This window comes from Cajanus cajan, chromosome 1 (genome assembly GCF_000230855.2).
Source record: "Cajanus cajan strain Asha chromosome 1, NIPB_CcT2T_4, whole genome shotgun sequence".
Taxonomy (NCBI): domain Eukaryota; kingdom Viridiplantae; phylum Streptophyta; class Magnoliopsida; order Fabales; family Fabaceae; genus Cajanus; species Cajanus cajan.
Window position 1 is genome coordinate 37,118,496 of NC_138517.1, and position 20,130 is coordinate 37,138,625.

General features: G+C 30.9%; 1 protein-coding gene across 1 annotated transcript; it reads left to right on the top strand.

The window, feature by feature from the left end:
* Nucleotides 1-17,201: 17,201 nt before the first annotated feature.
* On the top strand, nucleotides 17,202-19,659 carry LOC109788782 (E3 ubiquitin-protein ligase RSL1). The gene is made up of 2 exons (XM_020347605.3): nucleotides 17,202-18,215; nucleotides 19,387-19,659. The coding sequence occupies exons 1-2, from the start codon at nucleotides 17,332-17,334 to the stop codon at nucleotides 19,463-19,465; spliced, it is 963 nt and encodes a 320-aa protein (XP_020203194.1). The 5' UTR covers nucleotides 17,202-17,331; the 3' UTR covers nucleotides 19,466-19,659.
* The last annotated feature ends 471 nt before the right edge of the window (nucleotides 19,660-20,130 follow it).

Here is a 20,130-nt window from a genome sequence, read left to right on the forward strand (position 1 = left end):
AAATCCTTCTAAAATAGTATTGATCACCTTCTTTAGCTGATCTCTAAAACTATCACCCCTTTCTTCTTCTTTCTCTGGATCGACTTTGTTCTCCTTCATTTCTTTTTCATTTTTATCCCTTTCTCTCCCCCGAGATACATAGTTTTCCCTTTTCTGGTCTTGTCCTCTACTGAACCCATGTTTTTCAATGTAGTTTTTTAGTTGTCCCTACTTAATGAGATCTTCCACCCTATCCTTCAAAGTTGTACACTCTTTAGTTGAATGCCCTTGATTTTGATGATTAGAACATGATTTCGACAGAACCACTCTTGGGGGTGTATTAACCCTTTTAGGAATAGTTAAAATTTCTAAAGTCAGGCCTTGTTCCAATATTCTTGCTCTACTTTTGTTTAATGGGTATAACTCGAGTACCAAGGCCCCATTGGCTGATAACTTTTTGAATTATCCCCTCCTCTGTTCATTTGATATATTTCTTTTTCATTTTCTTTTTTTACTTGGAAATACTTGGGTTCTTGCTTGATTTCTTGATTTGGCTAACTCCTCCATTTGCATATATTTTTCAACCCTTCTTCTCAAATCGTTCATATCCATAGGTGGCTTTTTACATAGATTGTTCATAAAAGGTCCTAACTTAAGTGCAATGTTCAACCTATCCATAGCAATTGTGGGTTCAAATTCTTGATTTCCATTGCGATTTTATTAAAACGATCCATGAAGGATTGAAGAGTCTTTTTTTTTTTCTTGCTTAATATTAGCCAATGCTAATGATTTAGTTGATATGGCTGACTAGTAGCGAATTGGACAGTGAATAGATATGACAACTTTTCAAACGAATGTATGGAACTCATAGGGAGTTTTATAAACTAGCTTAGTGCCCGACCTTTTAAAAATGTAAGGAAGATATGACACAAACCAACGTCTTCCTGTGTTATTAGAGTAACTTGTGTCAGGTATGCATTCAAATGTTCATCAAGATTGGAGGATCTATCATATTTTTCTAAAGAAAGACTCCTCCAGTTATCAAATAATACTGCTTCCATTATTCTCTGAGTAAAAGGATGCTTATAAGACCCAATCACTATTCTCGACCAAGGAGATCCCTGCTCGAGAACTGCATAGATGACACTTGTGTTTGAGGAGTTGTGGGCACATGATAAGAGGAGGCTTCATTGTTAGTCTAAGCATTAGGATTCCATGTTCTATTCAAACTTCTCAATTCAACATTCTCCATCCTTAGTGCTTCATGTTCTTGAGCCTCCCTTTCATGAGCTTGTCTAATGGCCATCACTTCTTTACGAAATAATCTTACCACATCTGAAAGATCAGTTTGATCTTCTATTCTCACTGGTCTGAACAGTTGTTCTTGCTGAATTGAATTGATATTCTTTCTAATGGTTTCCATCCTTCTCAAAATCTTCTTCCTGCAAAACAGATGAATAAAAACGAGCCCCACAATAGGCGCCAAAATGTACCTATACAAAGGTACTTCTATAATATTCTTGTTTCAAGTCTCCTCCTTAATCGCCTTTGTCCTATCTGACTTGTAGTCTTCTTGAGTTTATCTGTATAAGGAAAAATAGGGGAGTACTTGCAAAAAATACTTCAACACTCAAGTCTCCTCCTTAATCGTCTTCGTCCTATTTGAGTTGTAGTCCAGATTTGAAGAGTAGAGTTTAAGATTTACTTAAACACTTAAATCCATGGTATGTTCTGAATATATTACACCAAAATTCATTAACACTCACACCTATATCTAACAAGTCTAGTGATAAGGAAACTGAATTCTTTGAAATCATAAAAATGAAAAGAGAGAGCCTTAGTCAAAAGTATACAAGACCAAATTAATCGAAAAAATTTAGTTTACATGATCTAGCTGATAAAATCATATTATTTTTTTAAAATATCACTCAAATATACAACAAAGTCTCATGAGTGTCTTAGTTAAAAGTAATTTTATATAATTTAAATGAAGAAGAAAAAAAATATATTCCTATTCAATTCCTCGTGAGTGGGTCATTTGATAAAGTTGGCCATGGTAGGAATCGCCTTTTTAATTAGCCAAACATATTGCATCTTTTCTGTTCGTCTTTCTCTATCCACTAGTTTCTTCCTTTACTTGTCTATGGTTCGTACCTCGTCAAGTTGCTCGACATTAAAATTTTATATGGCAACCCGTACCTAACTTTTGCCCTTTGCTTTTGGAAAGTAAATGAAAAGTGGGTTTAATGATGAAAATTAATGTAAAATAATTTTGTATAGTTGTTTAATCATAATTTACAGGAAATGATAAATGAGTTGATTTTTAAAATAATTATCTAAAAAGTAATATAAATAATATTTTTAATTGATTGATTGTATAATATATTGTCATTAAACTCAGAAAAGGTAGTCCCTTTTTTCTATCAAGTCTTCGATGCATGCTTACTTAATTATACCATAAAAATTTATAGGATTAAATATATTTTTAATATTTAATTTTTTGTCAAATCTTATTTTTAATCTCTACACAATTTCTTTTTTTTTGCTAATTTTAGTCTCAAAACCTTTTGGATTTTTACTTTTAATCTTTGAACTTTTTTCTCTTGTTAACATTTCAGAATATTTTTGTCAATAGAGAAAAATTTCAAGGTCTAAAAACTAATAAAATTTGGTTAGCATCTAAAAATAAAAATTCACAAAAGTTTAAATATTAAAAATATATTTAATTCAAATTATATTATTTTATCATAATTATTTTCAACAAAAGGCACGATAAACATATTAAAATATTTTTGAACATATCTTATGAAAAGGTCAATTTTGTGACTAAGAAACGATAGAATAAGATAATTATTCTATTTTATTATAATTCGTTGTTTGTTAATATGATAGTCTTATTTTATTTATTAGTTTATCTTTTCTATTTATTATTTTATTTTGATGGCCTAATGTATTTTTTATTTTAAGGAGAATATTGGTTAAGAAGTAATATGATAGGATAAATTCTCTTTTACCTCTCTATATTATATTATATTATATTGAGAAGGGATTCACTTATTTAAAGAGTAATTTTTGATTGAATTACTATGTTAAATAACTCACATACTGTATTATATTTCAATAATCAAATTGTTAAATTAAAAATTCTTACTAAATAGATCATATTTATAAATTTTTAAAAAAATTAAAAATTATTTAATATTTTATTTTACTAAATCAAATGAACGGATATTCATAAAAGTATATTACCAGTTAGATTTTTGAAATTTAATACAGTCTTTGAGTTACTAAGTGAAATTATTCTATCAAGAGTTATTATAGAGAGTAAATGAATGTCTCCCATACCATATTATATTATATAAAATAGAAAAATATATATAATAAATATAATATATATATATAGAATTAAATATTAATTTATATAAAACATATTATAAAATTTATATACAACATTTATCTATATAATTATAATAAGTTTTACATATAAATTTATAGTATATTATTGACTAAAATATTAAAATAATAAATTAGTACTAAAATAATATCTTTTTAGAAAAAAAAAATTGATTTTAATAATTAAAATTTCAAAATATTATATATTTTATAATTATAAGAAAAATAACTGCATAATTAAAAATAATTTTGCATTATATAGTTAAAATTATATTTTCTTAATTTGAAAATCTTAAACAATTAAATTAAAAGTATTTTTTTAAACAAGTTATACGCAATTTCAATGAAATAAAATATTATTTTTTAAATATAATTTATATAATATGTTATTGTTAACGTGTTCTCTAGTTTGCTATTATAATGTGTGCTAATTTCGGATAAGATTTAAGTTCATCAAACTCTTATCATTTTCTACTCTCACTCTATCTTACTCTCACATCATATCTTACCATATTGAGGTATGTAACCGCTTTTGATTTTCACATTTTAGTAAACTATTATACCGTTTAGATGTAAAAAAGAAAATCTTATATCCTATCTAAATATCCTGTCTATGTGTGCCTCTACCCCTCTAGTCTATAAAGAGGATACTCTTTTTAGTAACCACTTTGGTCTCCACATTTTGTTGATCATTATACCTTTGTGTTTTAAAGAACTTGAAACTAATGGACTAATTATAACATCAGTCAGACCAATATACTTTTTTTACTTATTTTTTATTTTTTATTTTATCTTTAATAGAGACACAAAATACCTTAACTCCACTAGTATATATAAAGGAAATACTTTTTTCTATAACTATTTTTGGTCTCCACAATTTATGAACATTATATCCTTAATTATTAAGAAAAAATAAATTATTTTAGCAACTACCATTAATCAAATAACTACTCACATTATCATTTTTTTTCCTTATTTTACTTTTAAAAATATTTAGAGGCACGAAGTGCCGCTTTCCCCTAGTATGTATAAATGGAATAGGTTAGCAAATTTACATTGTTAGACTTCTCTAAAATTTGTCCCATGTAAAAATTTGTGTTAATTGTCTTTTTATTAATACTTGACTTATATTTTTTAATCTTTTTTAATTTAAAAATAAAATGTTTGGAATCCTAACTGAAATTATAATAAAAAAGAATAGTTTATTTTGTAACTAAATTCATAATATAAACCTTTACCATTTGTTTCCACCACCACCATTCTCAAAGTCATCATTCTCTAATTTTTACAAATATTTCATTTTTTTCTTCCACCTTCTTCAAGATACAATTTTCCCCCCTTTCTTATTTATTCTCTCAACTGTAACATCCCGAATTTTCTACTAATATAATGATTGATTATTATTTATTTTTATATTTATGGAGATTATTTTCTTATAATTATTTTAAATTTTAGTAGCCCAGAACGGGTCGCCCAAACTAGAACGGGCCGTTCCAAACTACTAAAATTACCTATAACCCTAGTTGGGAACGGGCCATTCTGGTTTAAGAATTGGTTGTTCTAGATGTGAATTTTACACATGACGAATGAGTCTAGAAGGGCCGTTCCGAATTTGAAACGGGCCGTTTTGGCCACTCCCGATGTCTATAAATAGCACACTCTGGCACGACCAAAAGCTTATTTTTCACTTCTGACTTCTTTTTCTTATATACTCTCTGAAGACCAAGGGGAACCCAGAGGAGGAGACCGACAAGATTCTGCTTTAGTTTCATCTCCTGCTTATCGAGGTAAGGGGGGAGTGAGAAACCTCGCTTTGGGTGTGGGAATATATGTTGGGTAGTGAGATTGACCCTCAATCCTATGTTTGTTGTGTGCTCATATATGAGGGATTTTTCCCAATTATATCTGTTTTATCTCTGTTTATCCCTGAATGTTTTAATTGATGTAATTAGTATGTATGTATGAGTTGTGACACCCTCTACCCCAACATACATATATAGTAATTATAAAAAATATAAAAAATTTCATCATTAAAAATCAAATTTCCAACTACGTAAGGGTAAAAAGTTCACATTCATAAACTTAATCCAAATAACATGTCAGTAAAATTACAAGGAAATAAAACTGAATTTTCCAAAATAATTTAATAAGAACATCTTAAACTAATCATATCTATGTCCCGATGTCACATGTCCTATCAGAGCAAAACCCAACATAGAAGCCTAAGCTTCATCACCAACATCCTCAGCCCCACGTTGATGATCACCTGTATAATAGTCAAAGCAAAACAAAACGAAAAAAGGGAGTGAGAAACATCTCACTCTAGCTCACAGTGTAGAAATGTATGTCGAATAGCTAAACACAAACAAAACAAGTATAACATAGATAAGTTAATAATAACATCACACTCATCCAAGACATAAACCATCACTTTATCATATAACATTAAAAATGCATAAGTATGGACACGGACTACATATTATCATGCATGTGGCGCCAGTAAAACATCACATGGCATATTGCTGCTAGCAATACACGAAGAGTAGTCTAGGAGTACATGCCGGGTCACACCCTCTGCGCACTCTCACTAGAAGGATATACTACCAGAGTCTCGTCGGGATAGCTAAGCCGCGCAAGATACATCCCATGCACACAATGGGCGAGACTGGGACTTCCAAACCGAGCTATCCCCAAGGACTAATCCCCAAAGATTTTACACTAGGGGGCCTACTCTAGCGGTGTATTCCATATCGTACCCTTAAAACACTTATGCAAATGATGCATGTCAATCAAGACTCTATGCATTCTCATATCACATTATCATTTCTCATTCCCATATCACATTATCATGTCTCATTATCACTTTTCACATCATCTCATCATATTCACATAGTCATCACTTTTCACATCATCTCATCATATTCACATGATCATCATTTTTCACATCATCTCATCATATTCACATAGTGTCTACAGAGCACTCAAAATCATATCAAAACTAATCTATTTTCAAAAATAAACACATATTTATACATCTCATTCAACAAGGAATACATCAGAACAATCAGAAAGCAAAACAGAAAACATTCATATTTTGCCTGTTTCTCATAGGGTTCCCACAGGAACCCACAGAGCACTCTAATTCATATCAAAACTTGTTTATTTTCAAGATTATATACATATTTACACTCAGCAAATATCAAGAAACACAACAGAAAACTCAGAAGGTAAAACAGAAAACATTTAAAATTTGTCTCTTACAATTATCAATGCATTCCCTTAGGGTTTCCCATAGGAACCCATAGAAATCTCAATTCATACGATTAATTACATATAAGAAAACAATAGGCAAAACAGATACAATTTGGAAAAACCCCTCATACATAAGCATACAAAAAATGCAACAAACACAGGATTGGGGGCCAATCCCACTACCCAGCATACAATCTCACACCCAGAGCGAGGTTTCTCACTCCCCCCTTACCTCGATAAGCAGGAGCCGAATCTTGTTGGTCGCCTCCTCTAGGTTCCCCTTCGTCTTCAGAGAGAAATGAGGAAGAAGATTAGAAAATGAAAAAATGAGTTTTAGAGAGTGAAAAACGTTTTATTTATAAGCATCAGGTCGCCGCCAGAACGGCCTGTTCCGAATCTGGAACGGCCCGTTCTGGACAAATAAAACATGTCTAAAAACCTCTCCAAGAACGGCCCGTTCCAAAACCAGAACGGCCCGTTCTGGGGTTTTCGGAACGGCCCGTTTCAAGGTGGAACGGCCCGTTTTGAGCACATAGAACATGTACAAAAATCTTTCCCAGAACAGCCCGTTCCAAACCAAAACGGCCCGTTCTGAGTCAAGACTTTGTCCTTTAAAAACACATCCGGAACGGCCCGTTCCCAAAGTGGAATGGCCCGTTCTGGGTTAAAATTTTACCTATGTTTGCTCGAATTGGAACGGCCCGTTCCCAAAGTGGAACGGCCCGTTCCGGGACCATGAAAATCCAGAATTTTTAAATAATAAATAAATAAATACTTATATATATATATATATATATATATATATCAAATTAAAATAACATATCAATACAATTTAAAACATAATTTTCTTTAAATAATAACTATAACAAAATATCATAATTAATAATATTATACAAAATAATTTTCATAAATGATTATTAATAAAAACCTTTAAAAATTCAATCAAACTCATTTAATTAATCAAAATAATTATAAGGAAATAATCTTCATAAATAAAAAAATAAATAATAATTATTTGTAGTATTAGTAGAAAAATTTGGGATGTTACAATTCTCTCCTCCTTTTAAAAATTTCGTCCCCGAAATTACCTAAAGCAAATAAAAATGGATATGTCTCCTGCCTTAGACTTTCTAATGTTCCACTTTAGACTTTTGGAATACTACACACAAGTCCACAACTTCCTCTACTCCTCTCTTCACCTTAGACTACCACGCTTCCGCTACGCCACTCTCATACATCCTCCTAAGGTCCTAATCCATCTAATAGCTCCTAAGTGAATACTAAAAGTACTCTTATTGCCTTCTTCTAAGATCATCTTCCTTAATTTTAGATTATTAGGCACATAGATTCTATCCTGAAACCACAAAACACCATCAACTTTCACTCGAAAAGGGTTATCTATACATTTACCAATCCTCTCCACTTGGTTCACTAAGAAAGGATATAACTCTTAGGCTCCTCTAATCTCATCCATTAATTCACTAGTCACCTTCGACATACTCAATTCAATGCTTCTAAGGGTAAGCTCACAAATCAAGCTTAAATCTCTAAACTCTTCAATCAAATTTAACCTTTAAATTATCAAAACGATAGATGAAAGATCATCCTACTCAAGGCATCTGTCACCACATTGCCTTTACCCAGATAGCAACTGAGATTAAAATCCTAGTCCTTAAGAAATTCCAACTATCTCCTTTGGTCAAAAGATATTTAAGACTCTAACAATCGTTAAATACCTCAAGCTTAGAATCATATAAGTAGTGTCTCCAAATCTTAATGTAATATCATAACCACTAACTCATAGATAAGGTAGTTCCTCTCATGAATTTTCAATTACCTAGAAACATAAGCTACTACCTTTCCTTCTTGCATCAACAATGCATCCAAATTCATCTTATAAGTACTACTATATACCACAAAAGGCTTACTAAAATCCAATAATATTAACATTAGTCAATCTTGCCTTAAGAGTTGGAACTACTCTCATACTTACTATCCCACATAAAGACAATACTCCTCCTAATGAACGTAGTTAAGGGCAATGCTATCTTAGAAATTCCTTCAATAAATCTTCAATAATAATAAGCTAACTTCATAAAACTCTTACCCTCACTAACTGGTTTAGATATCTCCCCACTTAAACACAACTTCTACCTGAGACAGATCCATGTTTACCTCAACTGGAATTTACAGGAACTAGAAAACTTATCTCATACAATCAAAATAAATAAATAAATAAATCAATACATAAAATAAAATAAGATAAAATAAAATAAAATAGTAATACTTAGATAACTTAACAAACAACCGTCTTGGATATATCTCCACCCTCAACTACAATATTATCATATCACACCCTAAGATCCTCACTAACCACACGACATTCACCAATTGATCCCTAAGGTCATCTATCCACATATCAACATACATGCATATTAAATCATTTTAAAATACCTACTTTAAACCTTCATATATACCATCCATAAGTATGTACATGAACAACCTTTACCACATAGCATCATACAACCTTAAACAACCTCTCAATCCACATGAAAACACCCCAAAACATCTTAACAAATAAATTCTTATCCTTGCATTGCCTACTATCCCGAAAACATTATTACAGCCTACTTCTCCTTTCAACAACTATCAAAGAAAACAACACACAGAGAGTACTACTCATCCAAATGATCTCAAACATATCTCAAAAGAAAGCTAAGAGAATAAGCTACAACTCCTATGAAGAAATAAGATTCTAAAAAGATCATCTTCTTAGCTAAAAATTTCAAAAACCGCAGCACATATACTCAGCGCTTACAGCTAGACCTTTGATCACCAAAGTAGCTATAACTAGAGTTCTAGACCTCCGTTTTACCTGATTCTAGTTCCATTGGAAAGATAACGTCCAAGGCTACAACTTTTGTGAAGATCATAAAATCTAAATCTGTCAATACGATACTCATACTGACACAACAAAATTGCAGCGAAAATATCCTCTACACCAAACAGCATTAGTGTATCAATATATCTAAGCCCACAAAAATACCTCAACCCTTCCAAACTCACACCTCAACTTCATATTCAAGCTTTCCACTACAATCCTAAACCAAAACAACTCACATATTTAGCACAACAGACTTAGAAAATAAAACTCACATGCTACCTAAATCATAAACGGTTAACAGGCCAACACCAACACTCAAGGAATTTACCAACATTTCAATCTCTCATCAAGGATACCAAAACTCCAATTCTCAGATACAACCTCCTTGGATTCAATCGCTACAACTATAGATTCTAGAAACTCCATTAACCGTAAACTCTCGATAAATCAATGTCTCACCCAAATCTAAGGTCCCAATAGTTTCTAGTTGATTAGCACAATATCTCGTCTATCACTACTCGCACATATGCTTGCAACACAAGCGATATCACTCAACCACTACTTCTTACGTAAGCAAGAAGTATCAAACAAATAAGCAATCATAAGAATGAAGAAGAGCGATCATAATGGTATTAGCTAACACTATCATGACTATCATTCTTCTAATTACAAAATAACTTAACAATATCCAACTCAACAATATCAACACAAGAAGAACATCATCATCATCAAAGCAAAACATCATCAAAGTACACAACAAACAAGACATAGTCAGAGTACACAACAGATTCGTGATAAACACATAACACACACGGTCGATTGGATCGACCTGCTCTGATACCACTTAATGTGACACCCTCTACCCCAACATACATATATAGTAATTATAAAAAATATAAAAAATTTCATCATTAAAAATCAAATTTCCAACTACGTAAGGGTAAAGAGTTCACATTCATAAACTTAATCCAAATAACATGTCAGTAAAATTACAAAGAAATAAAACTGAATTTTCCAAAATAATTTAATAAGAACATCTTAAATTAATCCTATCTATGTCCCGATGTCACATGTCCTATCAGAGCAAAACCCAACATAGAAGCCTAAGCTTCATCACCAACATCCTCAGCCTCACGCTGATGATCACCTGTATAATAGTCAAAGCAAAACAACACGAAAAAAGGGAGTGAGAAACATCTCACTCTAGCTCATAGTGTAGAAATGTATGTCGAATAGCTAAACACAAACAAAACAAGTATAACATAGATAAGTTAATAATAACATCACACTCATCCAAGACATAAACCATCACTTTATCATATAACATTAAAAATGCATAAGTATGGACACGGACTACATATTATCACGCATGTGGCGCCAGTAAAACATCACATGGCATATTGCCGCTAGCAATACACGAAGAGTAGTCTAGGAGTACATGCCGGGTCACACCTTCTGCGCACTCTCACTAGAAGGATATACTATCAGAGTCTCGTCGGGATAACTAAGCCGCGCAAGATACATCCCATGCACACAATGGGCGAGACTGAGACTTCCAAACCGAGCTATCCCCAAGGACTAATCCCCAAAGCTTTTACAATAGGGGACCTTCTCTGGTGGTGTATTCCATATCGTACCCTTAAAACACTTATGCAAATGATGCATGTCAATCAAGACTCTATGCATTCTCATATCACATTATCATTTCTCATTCTCATATCACATTATCATGTCTCATTATCACTTTTCACATCATCTCATCATATTCACATAGTCATCACTTTTCACATCATCTCATCATATTCACATAATCATCATTTTTCACATCATCTCATCATATTCACATAGTGTCTACAGAGCACTCAAAATCATATCAAAACTGATCTATTTTCAAAAATAAACACATATTTATACATCTTATTCAACAAGGAATACATCAGAACAATCAGAAAGTAAAACAGAAAACATTCATATTTTGCCTGTTTCTCATATGGTTCCCACAGGAACCCACAGAGCACTCTAATTCATATCAAAACTTGTTTATTTTCAAGACTATATACATATTTACACTCAGCAAATATCAAGAAACACAACAGAAAACTCAGAAGGTAAAACAGAAAACATTTAAAATTTGCCTCTTACAATTATCAATGCATTCCCTTAGGGTTTCCCATAGGAACCCATAAAAATCTCAATTCATACGATTAATTACATATAAGAAAACAATAGGCAAAACAGATACAATTGGGAAAAACCCCTCATACATAAGCATACAAAAAATGCAACAAACACAGGATTGGGGGCCAATCCCACTACCCAGCATACAATCCCACACCCAGAGCGAGGTTTCTCACTCCCCCCCTTACCTCGATAAGCAGCAGCCGAATCTTGTTGGTTGCCCCCTCTAGGTTCCCCTTCGTCTTTAAAGAGAAAGGAGGAAGAAGATTAGAAAATGAAAAAATGAGTTTTAGAGAGTGAAAAACGTTCTATTTATAAGCATTAGGTCGCCGCCAGAACGGCCTGTTCCGAATCTGGAACGGCCCGTTCTGGACAAATAAAACATGTCTAAATATCATAATTAATAATATTATACAAAATAATTTTCATAAATGATTATTAATAAAAACCTTTAAAAATTCAATCAAACTCATTTAATTAATCAAAATAATTATAAGGAAATAATCTTCATAAATACAAAAATAAATAATAATTATTTGTAGTATTAGTAGAAAAATTTGGGATGTTACATGAGTAGTGTTTGTGTTTGGATTATAATTGCAGACTTTGTGTTCCTATGAGTTCCTATGGGAAATCCTAAGAGAATGCATTGATGATTGTAAGAGGAGATTGTTTGAAGAGACAATTATATGAGTAAATTGTATTGTTTTAAATGTTTATTGTATGAATTAGAGTGCTTTGTGGGTTCCTGAGAGAACCCTATGAGAAACAGACAAAATATGAATATTTTCTGTTTTGCTTTCTGATTGTTCTGTTGTGTTCCTTGTTGGATGAAATGTACGAATATGTGTTTAATTTTGCAGATAGACAAGTTTTGATATGAATTAAAGTGCTCTGTAGAGACTATGTGAATATGATGAGATAATGTGAAAAGTGAATATGAGAGGTGAGATATGAGGATATGTGATAATGAGACATGATAATGTTATATGATAATGAGACATGATAATGTGATATGAGAATGCATAGAGTCTTGATTTACATGCATCATTTGCATAAATGTTTTTAAGAGTACAATATGGAATACACCGCTAGAGAAGGTCCCCTTGTCTAAAAGCTTGGAGATTAGTCCTTGGGGATAACTCGGTTTGTAAGTCTCAGTCTCGCCCATTGTGTGCATGGGATGTATCTTTTGCGGCTTAACTATCCCGACTAGACCCTGGTAGTATGTCCTTCTAATGAGAGTGCGCAGAGGGTGTGACCCGGCATGTACTCCTAGACTACTCTCGTGTGTTGCTAGCGGTAATACACCATGTGATGTGTTACTGACGCCACATGCATGATAATATGTAATCCGTGTCCAATACATGTGCATTTTTAATGTTATATGTTAACTTGATTTTTATGTCTTTGGTGAGTGGAATGTGATATTGTTGTTAACTATCTATGCTATGTACATATACATGTCTTGTTTGTGTTTGACTATTCGGTTTGTATTTCTACACCGTGAGCCAGAGTGAGATGTTTCTCACTCCCTTTTCTTTTGTGTTTGGCTATCAGGCTGAGGATGTTGGTGACGAAGCTTAGGCTTCAATGTTGGGCTTTGCTCTGATAGGATATGTGACATCGAGACATAGATAGGATTAGATTAGGATGTTGTTCTTATTATTTTGGAAACCTTAGCATTATTTCTTTGTAATTTTTGCTGATTTTGTTATTTGTTTAAGTCATGGATGTAGTACTCACTATCTGAACATGTTTGATATTTTAATTATGAAAGATTATGTTCTTCAAATTTTGTTATCTACGTGTTATGGTATGCGGGGTAGAGGGTGTCACATCAACTTTCTTTATTATCAATCTTTCTATTCATTTTGTTTCCATCTTCATCTCCATATTTATCTTATGTTCACATTTTGTTCATGTATTTTACTCTTTATGCGACACTTAATCATACATAGGTTTGCATTTGATGTAACATCCTTTTTTTTATAAATAAATAAATAATGAATTAAAATAATTAGAAAAAATATAAATATTTTATTAATAAAATAAAAGAGGAAGAGCTCATCAAAAGCGTTTAGGCTAGACTCTGTGCCCCACCTAGAGTTTAAATCAAATAGGAGAGTTTAGAGAGGGGTTATGTAATTTTGCAACTATTTTGAATGTCTAAGAGCTCATAAGAGGAGAATTAGAGGAGGTCGTGTGAGAAAGCATGAATTGACGACACTACCGGAGGGGCATCACTTATTGAGACTCATTACTTCAAGTAGAGGGAGAGGGATTATCAATTCCTGTGCATATGTAAGGGATAAGGGTAGGGGGTGATTCTTAAGCCTCGTAGGTCATATGTATGTTGTGTTGTATGAATGTCTTTATGATTCCGTTAATATTCTAATTGTTAACTAATATAATGCTCTATTTTTCTATGAAAATGATGAGTGTGTATATTTGAGGGTTAAGGTTGAGATATATGAATTGGGGATTAAATTAAATTGAATGGATTTTGATAAATTGAAGGTATGATGTTGTTTTTTTATGTGTGATTTTAATGATGTACCGAATAAATTATAAATTGTAATATTTGGTAATGATGTATGAATTAAGGAGAAGAGAATCACATAAAAACAATGCATGATATAAAGCTACCTTTTTAAACTTTGATAGTTTGTTACATTCATGAATAAAAACTTTCCTAATTAAATATTTAACAGCAAAATAAGAACTTAAGAGGATATTAGAAATAGTAATTGACTATTCAACTAGACATACCATGAATAGAAACAAAGTATTGTGATTACTGACTCTTAATAGACATATGCTAACAAATTTATATTAGATTTCTCTATATTAGGTCACATGTAAAAATTAAAATTAAAAGTCTTTTTAGTAATATGCTTTAGTTATTTTTAGTGGTTTTTAATTTATCAATTATCTAAAATTTAAATTTAAAAATTTTACATATGTCAATTTCAAAAAATAATCATTACAAGATAATTCTATTATAAAACTTTTAATCTATTAAATCTTAAAATTTAAACATGTTAATTACAAAAAAAAAATCATTAGAATAATTATGGAATATTTGTAAATTCATTTCACAAAAAGATAATTCTATTATAAAAAATTAATTTATCAAATTATTTAAAAATTTAAATATGTTAAATATAAAAATAATCATCAGAATAATTACAAAATTTATAAATTATTTTCACTAGAAGATATTTCTATTATAAAATATTTTTCAATTTATCAAAATATCTAAAATTTAAAGTCACTAAACTAGACTCAGAAACCAAAATCTTAAAACCCTGAACTCTAAAATCCTATACCCCAAAATCATAAATCCTGAGTCATAAACTTTAAGCCACAACTACAATTTTTTTTAACTTTATCAAATTATCTAAAAATTTATAATTAAAAATTTTAGATAACTTCATTCCCTCCAAAACTATATTATTATGAAAATAAAATAAAATAAACTAATGCAGAAATTAATCAATTAATAAAAAACAATCAATACTAATAACTATTACATTTCACACATATAAATCTTCCCTTCAAAGATTCCCTCAAATGAATATGCCTTAAATATTTATTCTTCCAATAACTCTCTCCAAAATAATTATATATATATATATATATATATATATATATATATATATATATATATTACTATAAAAATAAAATAAATAACTAATACAAAAATTAACCAATTTATAAAAAAAAGGTATAAAATTAATATTAATAACTACTACATTTTACAGATATAAAATTTCTCTCCAATAATTTCTCCCAATGTATATGTCTTAAATATTTATTCCCTCTAATAACTCTCTCCTAAACATATATATATATATATATATATATATATATATATATATATATATATATATATATATATATATATATATATATACATTATAAACAAATATATCAAAATAGGAGAAGAAAATAGATATTATATATATATATATAATATCAAAATTAAAAAAATGGATAAAAATATTTTAATAATTATTAATCATTATTAGATTTACATAATAATATAAAATAAATTATTACTAAATATATATATATATATATATATATATTTTAATAAAAATATTTTAATAATTAAAACAAACAAATGTACTTCTTTTTCAATGTACAAAAATAATATTTTTAACGAATTAATATTTTATCAAAACTCCCTCCAAATATATCAAAATAAAAGAAATAAAATTGATATTATTTATATATTATATCAAAATAAAATAAAAACTTTGGATAATATTTTTAGTAATTATTAAAATGTATAAATTTGGATACAAATATATCAAATGTGCATTTTAATGTTAAATTTCTACTGAAAATAATTATATAAAAATATTTTACATGAAAAAATATATAAAATCTATAAATAAATAAATAATATAAAGGGAACAATTTCTTCCCTCCAAAACTTTCTTGCAATAACTCTCTCCTAAATATTTCTTCCCTATAATAACCTTCTCCTAAATATTTCTTCTCTCAAATAAATCCCTCCTAAATATTTTTATATATAAATGTTATTATAAAATAAATTAAAAATAAAAAAATTAGCATATAATGAAGATTTGGATAAAAAATATTTTAATCTAACTATTACAGTATTAGATTTTTGCAAAATATATATATTTTATGTAAAAAAAATAATTTTTTTAAAATATTTTGACTAAATTAATATATATATATATATATATATATTTAAATATTATTATAAAATAATATGTTACTAAATATAATTAGAAATAAACAAATATGTTAAAATAAATAAAAAATAGATAAAAAATTTATAAATTGATAAATAATATAAAAGAAACAACTTCTTCCCTTCAAAATATTTTAATAATTAATAATTATTATTGGATTTCTATAAAATTTAATTGTTATACATTATACAAATTAATAAAATTAAATAACAAATTAGAAAAAAATTATTTATACTTTTGTTACTCATGTTCTCATTATTAGATGTCATTACTTTATCCTAATTGATTTTTGTGTGCAAAGAAAATTATTTTAATTTTTTTATTCTCTAATTTTCTTTCATAAAATTAAGGAAAAGGTAAAATAAAAGAATCCTTTAAAAAAAACATATTTGATATTTTAGTAAAAAAGAAAATTTATCGATTATTAATTAAACATAATTTTATTAATTTATACAATATAAAAATGAATATAATTTTTATAAAAACTGTCATAATGAAAAAAATTATGATATCATATTACTATTATATTATACAGGTTATCAAAATAATCTCACGAGGTAACAAATCCAATTTTGAGTACAAAGAAAAAATGGAGTAAGAATTAAGAAGTAACAACACTTAAAATTTACATTCAAATTTAAATTTGCCAAATTCAAGACTTGATTTTTGTTAAATGAAATATTCCATTCTTCTTTCCGTTAATAATAATAATAATAATAATAATAATAAAACTTCATTTTGAGAACAGGTGTAAAAATTAAAATGTTGGGAATCTAGTAAGGTTGAGAAACGTACACAATAAGCAAGCAAAGTGGAGAGTGAGGAGTGAAGTGGAATTCGAAGTGTCCCTCTGCGACTTTCTCCAACATCGTCACTCAACTTCTCAACCATCCAAAACCACACCGTTTCCATATGTTGAATCCCGAACCCCCACCGCCGATGAAACTAACGCCTCACCGCCACGAAACGACGTCGTCGTCTGCGCTGAAGAGGAAGAAGCACAGAACTCCCTTCGCACTTCCCCCATCCGCGGAAGTGGTCGACGTCGAATCATTCACGCCGATCTCCTTCCGAGGCACCACCAAGTCAAGCGCCATCTCCGTCGAGCATTACGACGCCGTTTCCACCCCCTCCCACGTCATCGATCTCACCGACACCGACGACGACGACGTTTGCATCCTCAACTTCAAGCCGCGAATCGCGAAGCTCCAGAAGGTCGAGGGAGAGTCTTCTTCCAACGCTGCTCCTTTCCTCTGCGAATTCTGCGTGGAAACCAAAGCCGCAAGCGACTCCTTCAGCATCCCCGGATGCTGCCACGTGTACTGCAATAACTGCGTGGCCCTGTACGTGGAATCGAAGCTGCAACAAAACATGGTCCACATCGGGTGCCCTGTGCCTGGGTGCAGGGGATTGCTGGAGGCGCATGATTGTCGCGCGATTCTCCCTTCGGGGGCCCTTGATCGGTGGGGGAAGGCGTTGTGCGAGGCTGTGATTTCAGCGGAAGAGAAGTTCTACTGTCCCTTCGCGGATTGCTCTGTGTTGTTGATTCGCGAGGGCGAAGACGGTGATATTAGGGAGTGCGAGTGTCCCAATTGTAGGAGGCTGTTCTGTGCCCTATGTAGGGTACCGTGGCATCATGAGATATCGTGCGAGGAGTTTCAGAACCTGAACGCCAACGAGAGAGAGATGGAGGATATAATGTTGATGAACCTCGCTAAGCAAATGCAGTGGAAGAGGTGCCCTAGTTGTAGGTTTTACGTCGCAAAATCCCAGGGCTGCATGTACATGAAATGCAGGTCACGGATCTTCTACTTCTACCTTCATGCAATTTCACACGAACTATCATTTCAGTTTAACAGACTAAATTTGACAGATTTATTGAAACTTTTTTGAGTATAAGAATTAAATCAACACTTTCTTTAAATTACAGAGACTAAAATATCAATTTTAAATTTGTAAAAAGTAAACATGCATTTAATTCTATATTTACCATATATTCTATTATGTATTTTAAACGCATAATTGGAGATTGATTTATTTGCTAAATTAATTACTTAAAGCGCTGTCATGGTTGCGAACCTTGATGTTGGGGACAAATATGGTTGGGGTGAGTCAAAAGATCATGAGGGTGAGGCCAAAATAACATTTTTAGATCGTATTTTAGAACCTTGAAATATGCTTATTTTTCCGCAGCATATATATTTTTGTACTATTTTTTATGCAAACTTTGAAATTTTGGGTTTCTTATGTTGTTGCTTAATCATTCTTCAATTGGAAGTGTAAATTGTAGAGAGCAGAGCACTGGCATATATGGTTCATGAACAACCTTCTGTGTCTTCTCTCTTTTTTTAGTGGATCAAGTTTTAGCAACTAGAAAAGGATCAAATATGTCATACGTGATGCATAGTATCGTTAGTAACTGAGGACATCTTTAAAACAGTTTGTTACACACAATTTCAGGGTTTCAATTTTTTCTACCAACGTTTGACCTTGCTCTGTTTAGATGTCACATTCTTAGGTTTTTTTGTCGGTTGATATTAAGGACCATGGTTATTGATGATTTTGTTTTGCATTCTTCATGCTACTCTTTAACTTCCACCACTTAATTATTGTTTTCAATAATTCAAGTTATCTAGCAGTGGTGTTTTTAATTTGCTTAGGGTTTAGAGTATACCGAAACGTATTACATGATTTTAAGAAGACAAATAAGAGATTGGAAAACGTATCTGAAACATCTTTTTTTTTTCTTCATCATTTGTTATGCCTTTTAGTTTGACAGTCTTTGCATTATAGTATTTGTTAGCTTGTAAAGAGTTCATAAGTATGATTCAAATCTAATTATTTCATCTGGTTGCAATACTATAAAAGAGGTGGGAAATTTTAAAGTCGTGTCAACGTTTCAGTTTCAGATACCTACATATATGTTTCATAATACATAAAAGAATTTTCTTGTATTTTGTATTTCAGGTGTGGCAACGCTTTCTGTTACAGCTGTGGAGCTCCTTACGTAGGTTCCAACCATAATTGCAACTACTGTGCACGCTAACAACACTTGAACATATTACGTTTCACCGAACGATATTAGTATATATAATGGCTGCAAGGAGGTTTATAGTGTATGACCTGATGCAAACTATTTAGACGAACATTATTATGCATTATCATTAATTTATAAATCTTACAGTTTATTTTAACTTTTTCAAATATTAGAACACGATTTCCAATCTGTTTCAAGTATGAGTTTATGAGTGCATAATACTATCTATCTTTGGCAGAAATAAGGTTTGTGTATTTTTATGTATTTATTTTTACTTGAAGTTCAAATCTGAAATGGTTTGTTTGACTAGGTCCATGTTCAAAGCATGTAGTAGTAATTAAAAATCCGTCAACAGTATTTGGGATCAAGTATATGCGTTTGAGCAATGTAATCCTGTGAGTTAAACATTGCTTAACAGTTTTTTACTTTAATATGAAGATGATGGATTTTTTTTAACTGAGAGGACATTCTGAGAGAAACTTACAAATAGTGTGTTGAACCCCATTTGTGGATTATTCCAAGTGACTATAAATAATGAAAACCATTAACTAAGACCCCGGATTGAAACATGGAGTGCTATGGGTGTAACAGGGCGTTATGAGACGTGGCTTCTTGGAGAATGTGATGTTAGGGTGTTATATTGAGGCCATATTATATGTTGAGTTTCAGTTGGC

Coding starts and splice junctions, on each gene's coding strand:
- LOC109788782 (XM_020347605.3), top strand. CDS start 17,332: ATGTTGAATCCCGAACCCCCACCGCCGATGAAACTAACGCCTCACCGC. Junction 18,216..19,386: donor TGCATGTACATGAAATGCAG/GTCACGGATCTT, acceptor TTTGTATTTCAG/GTGTGGCAACGCTTTCTGTT.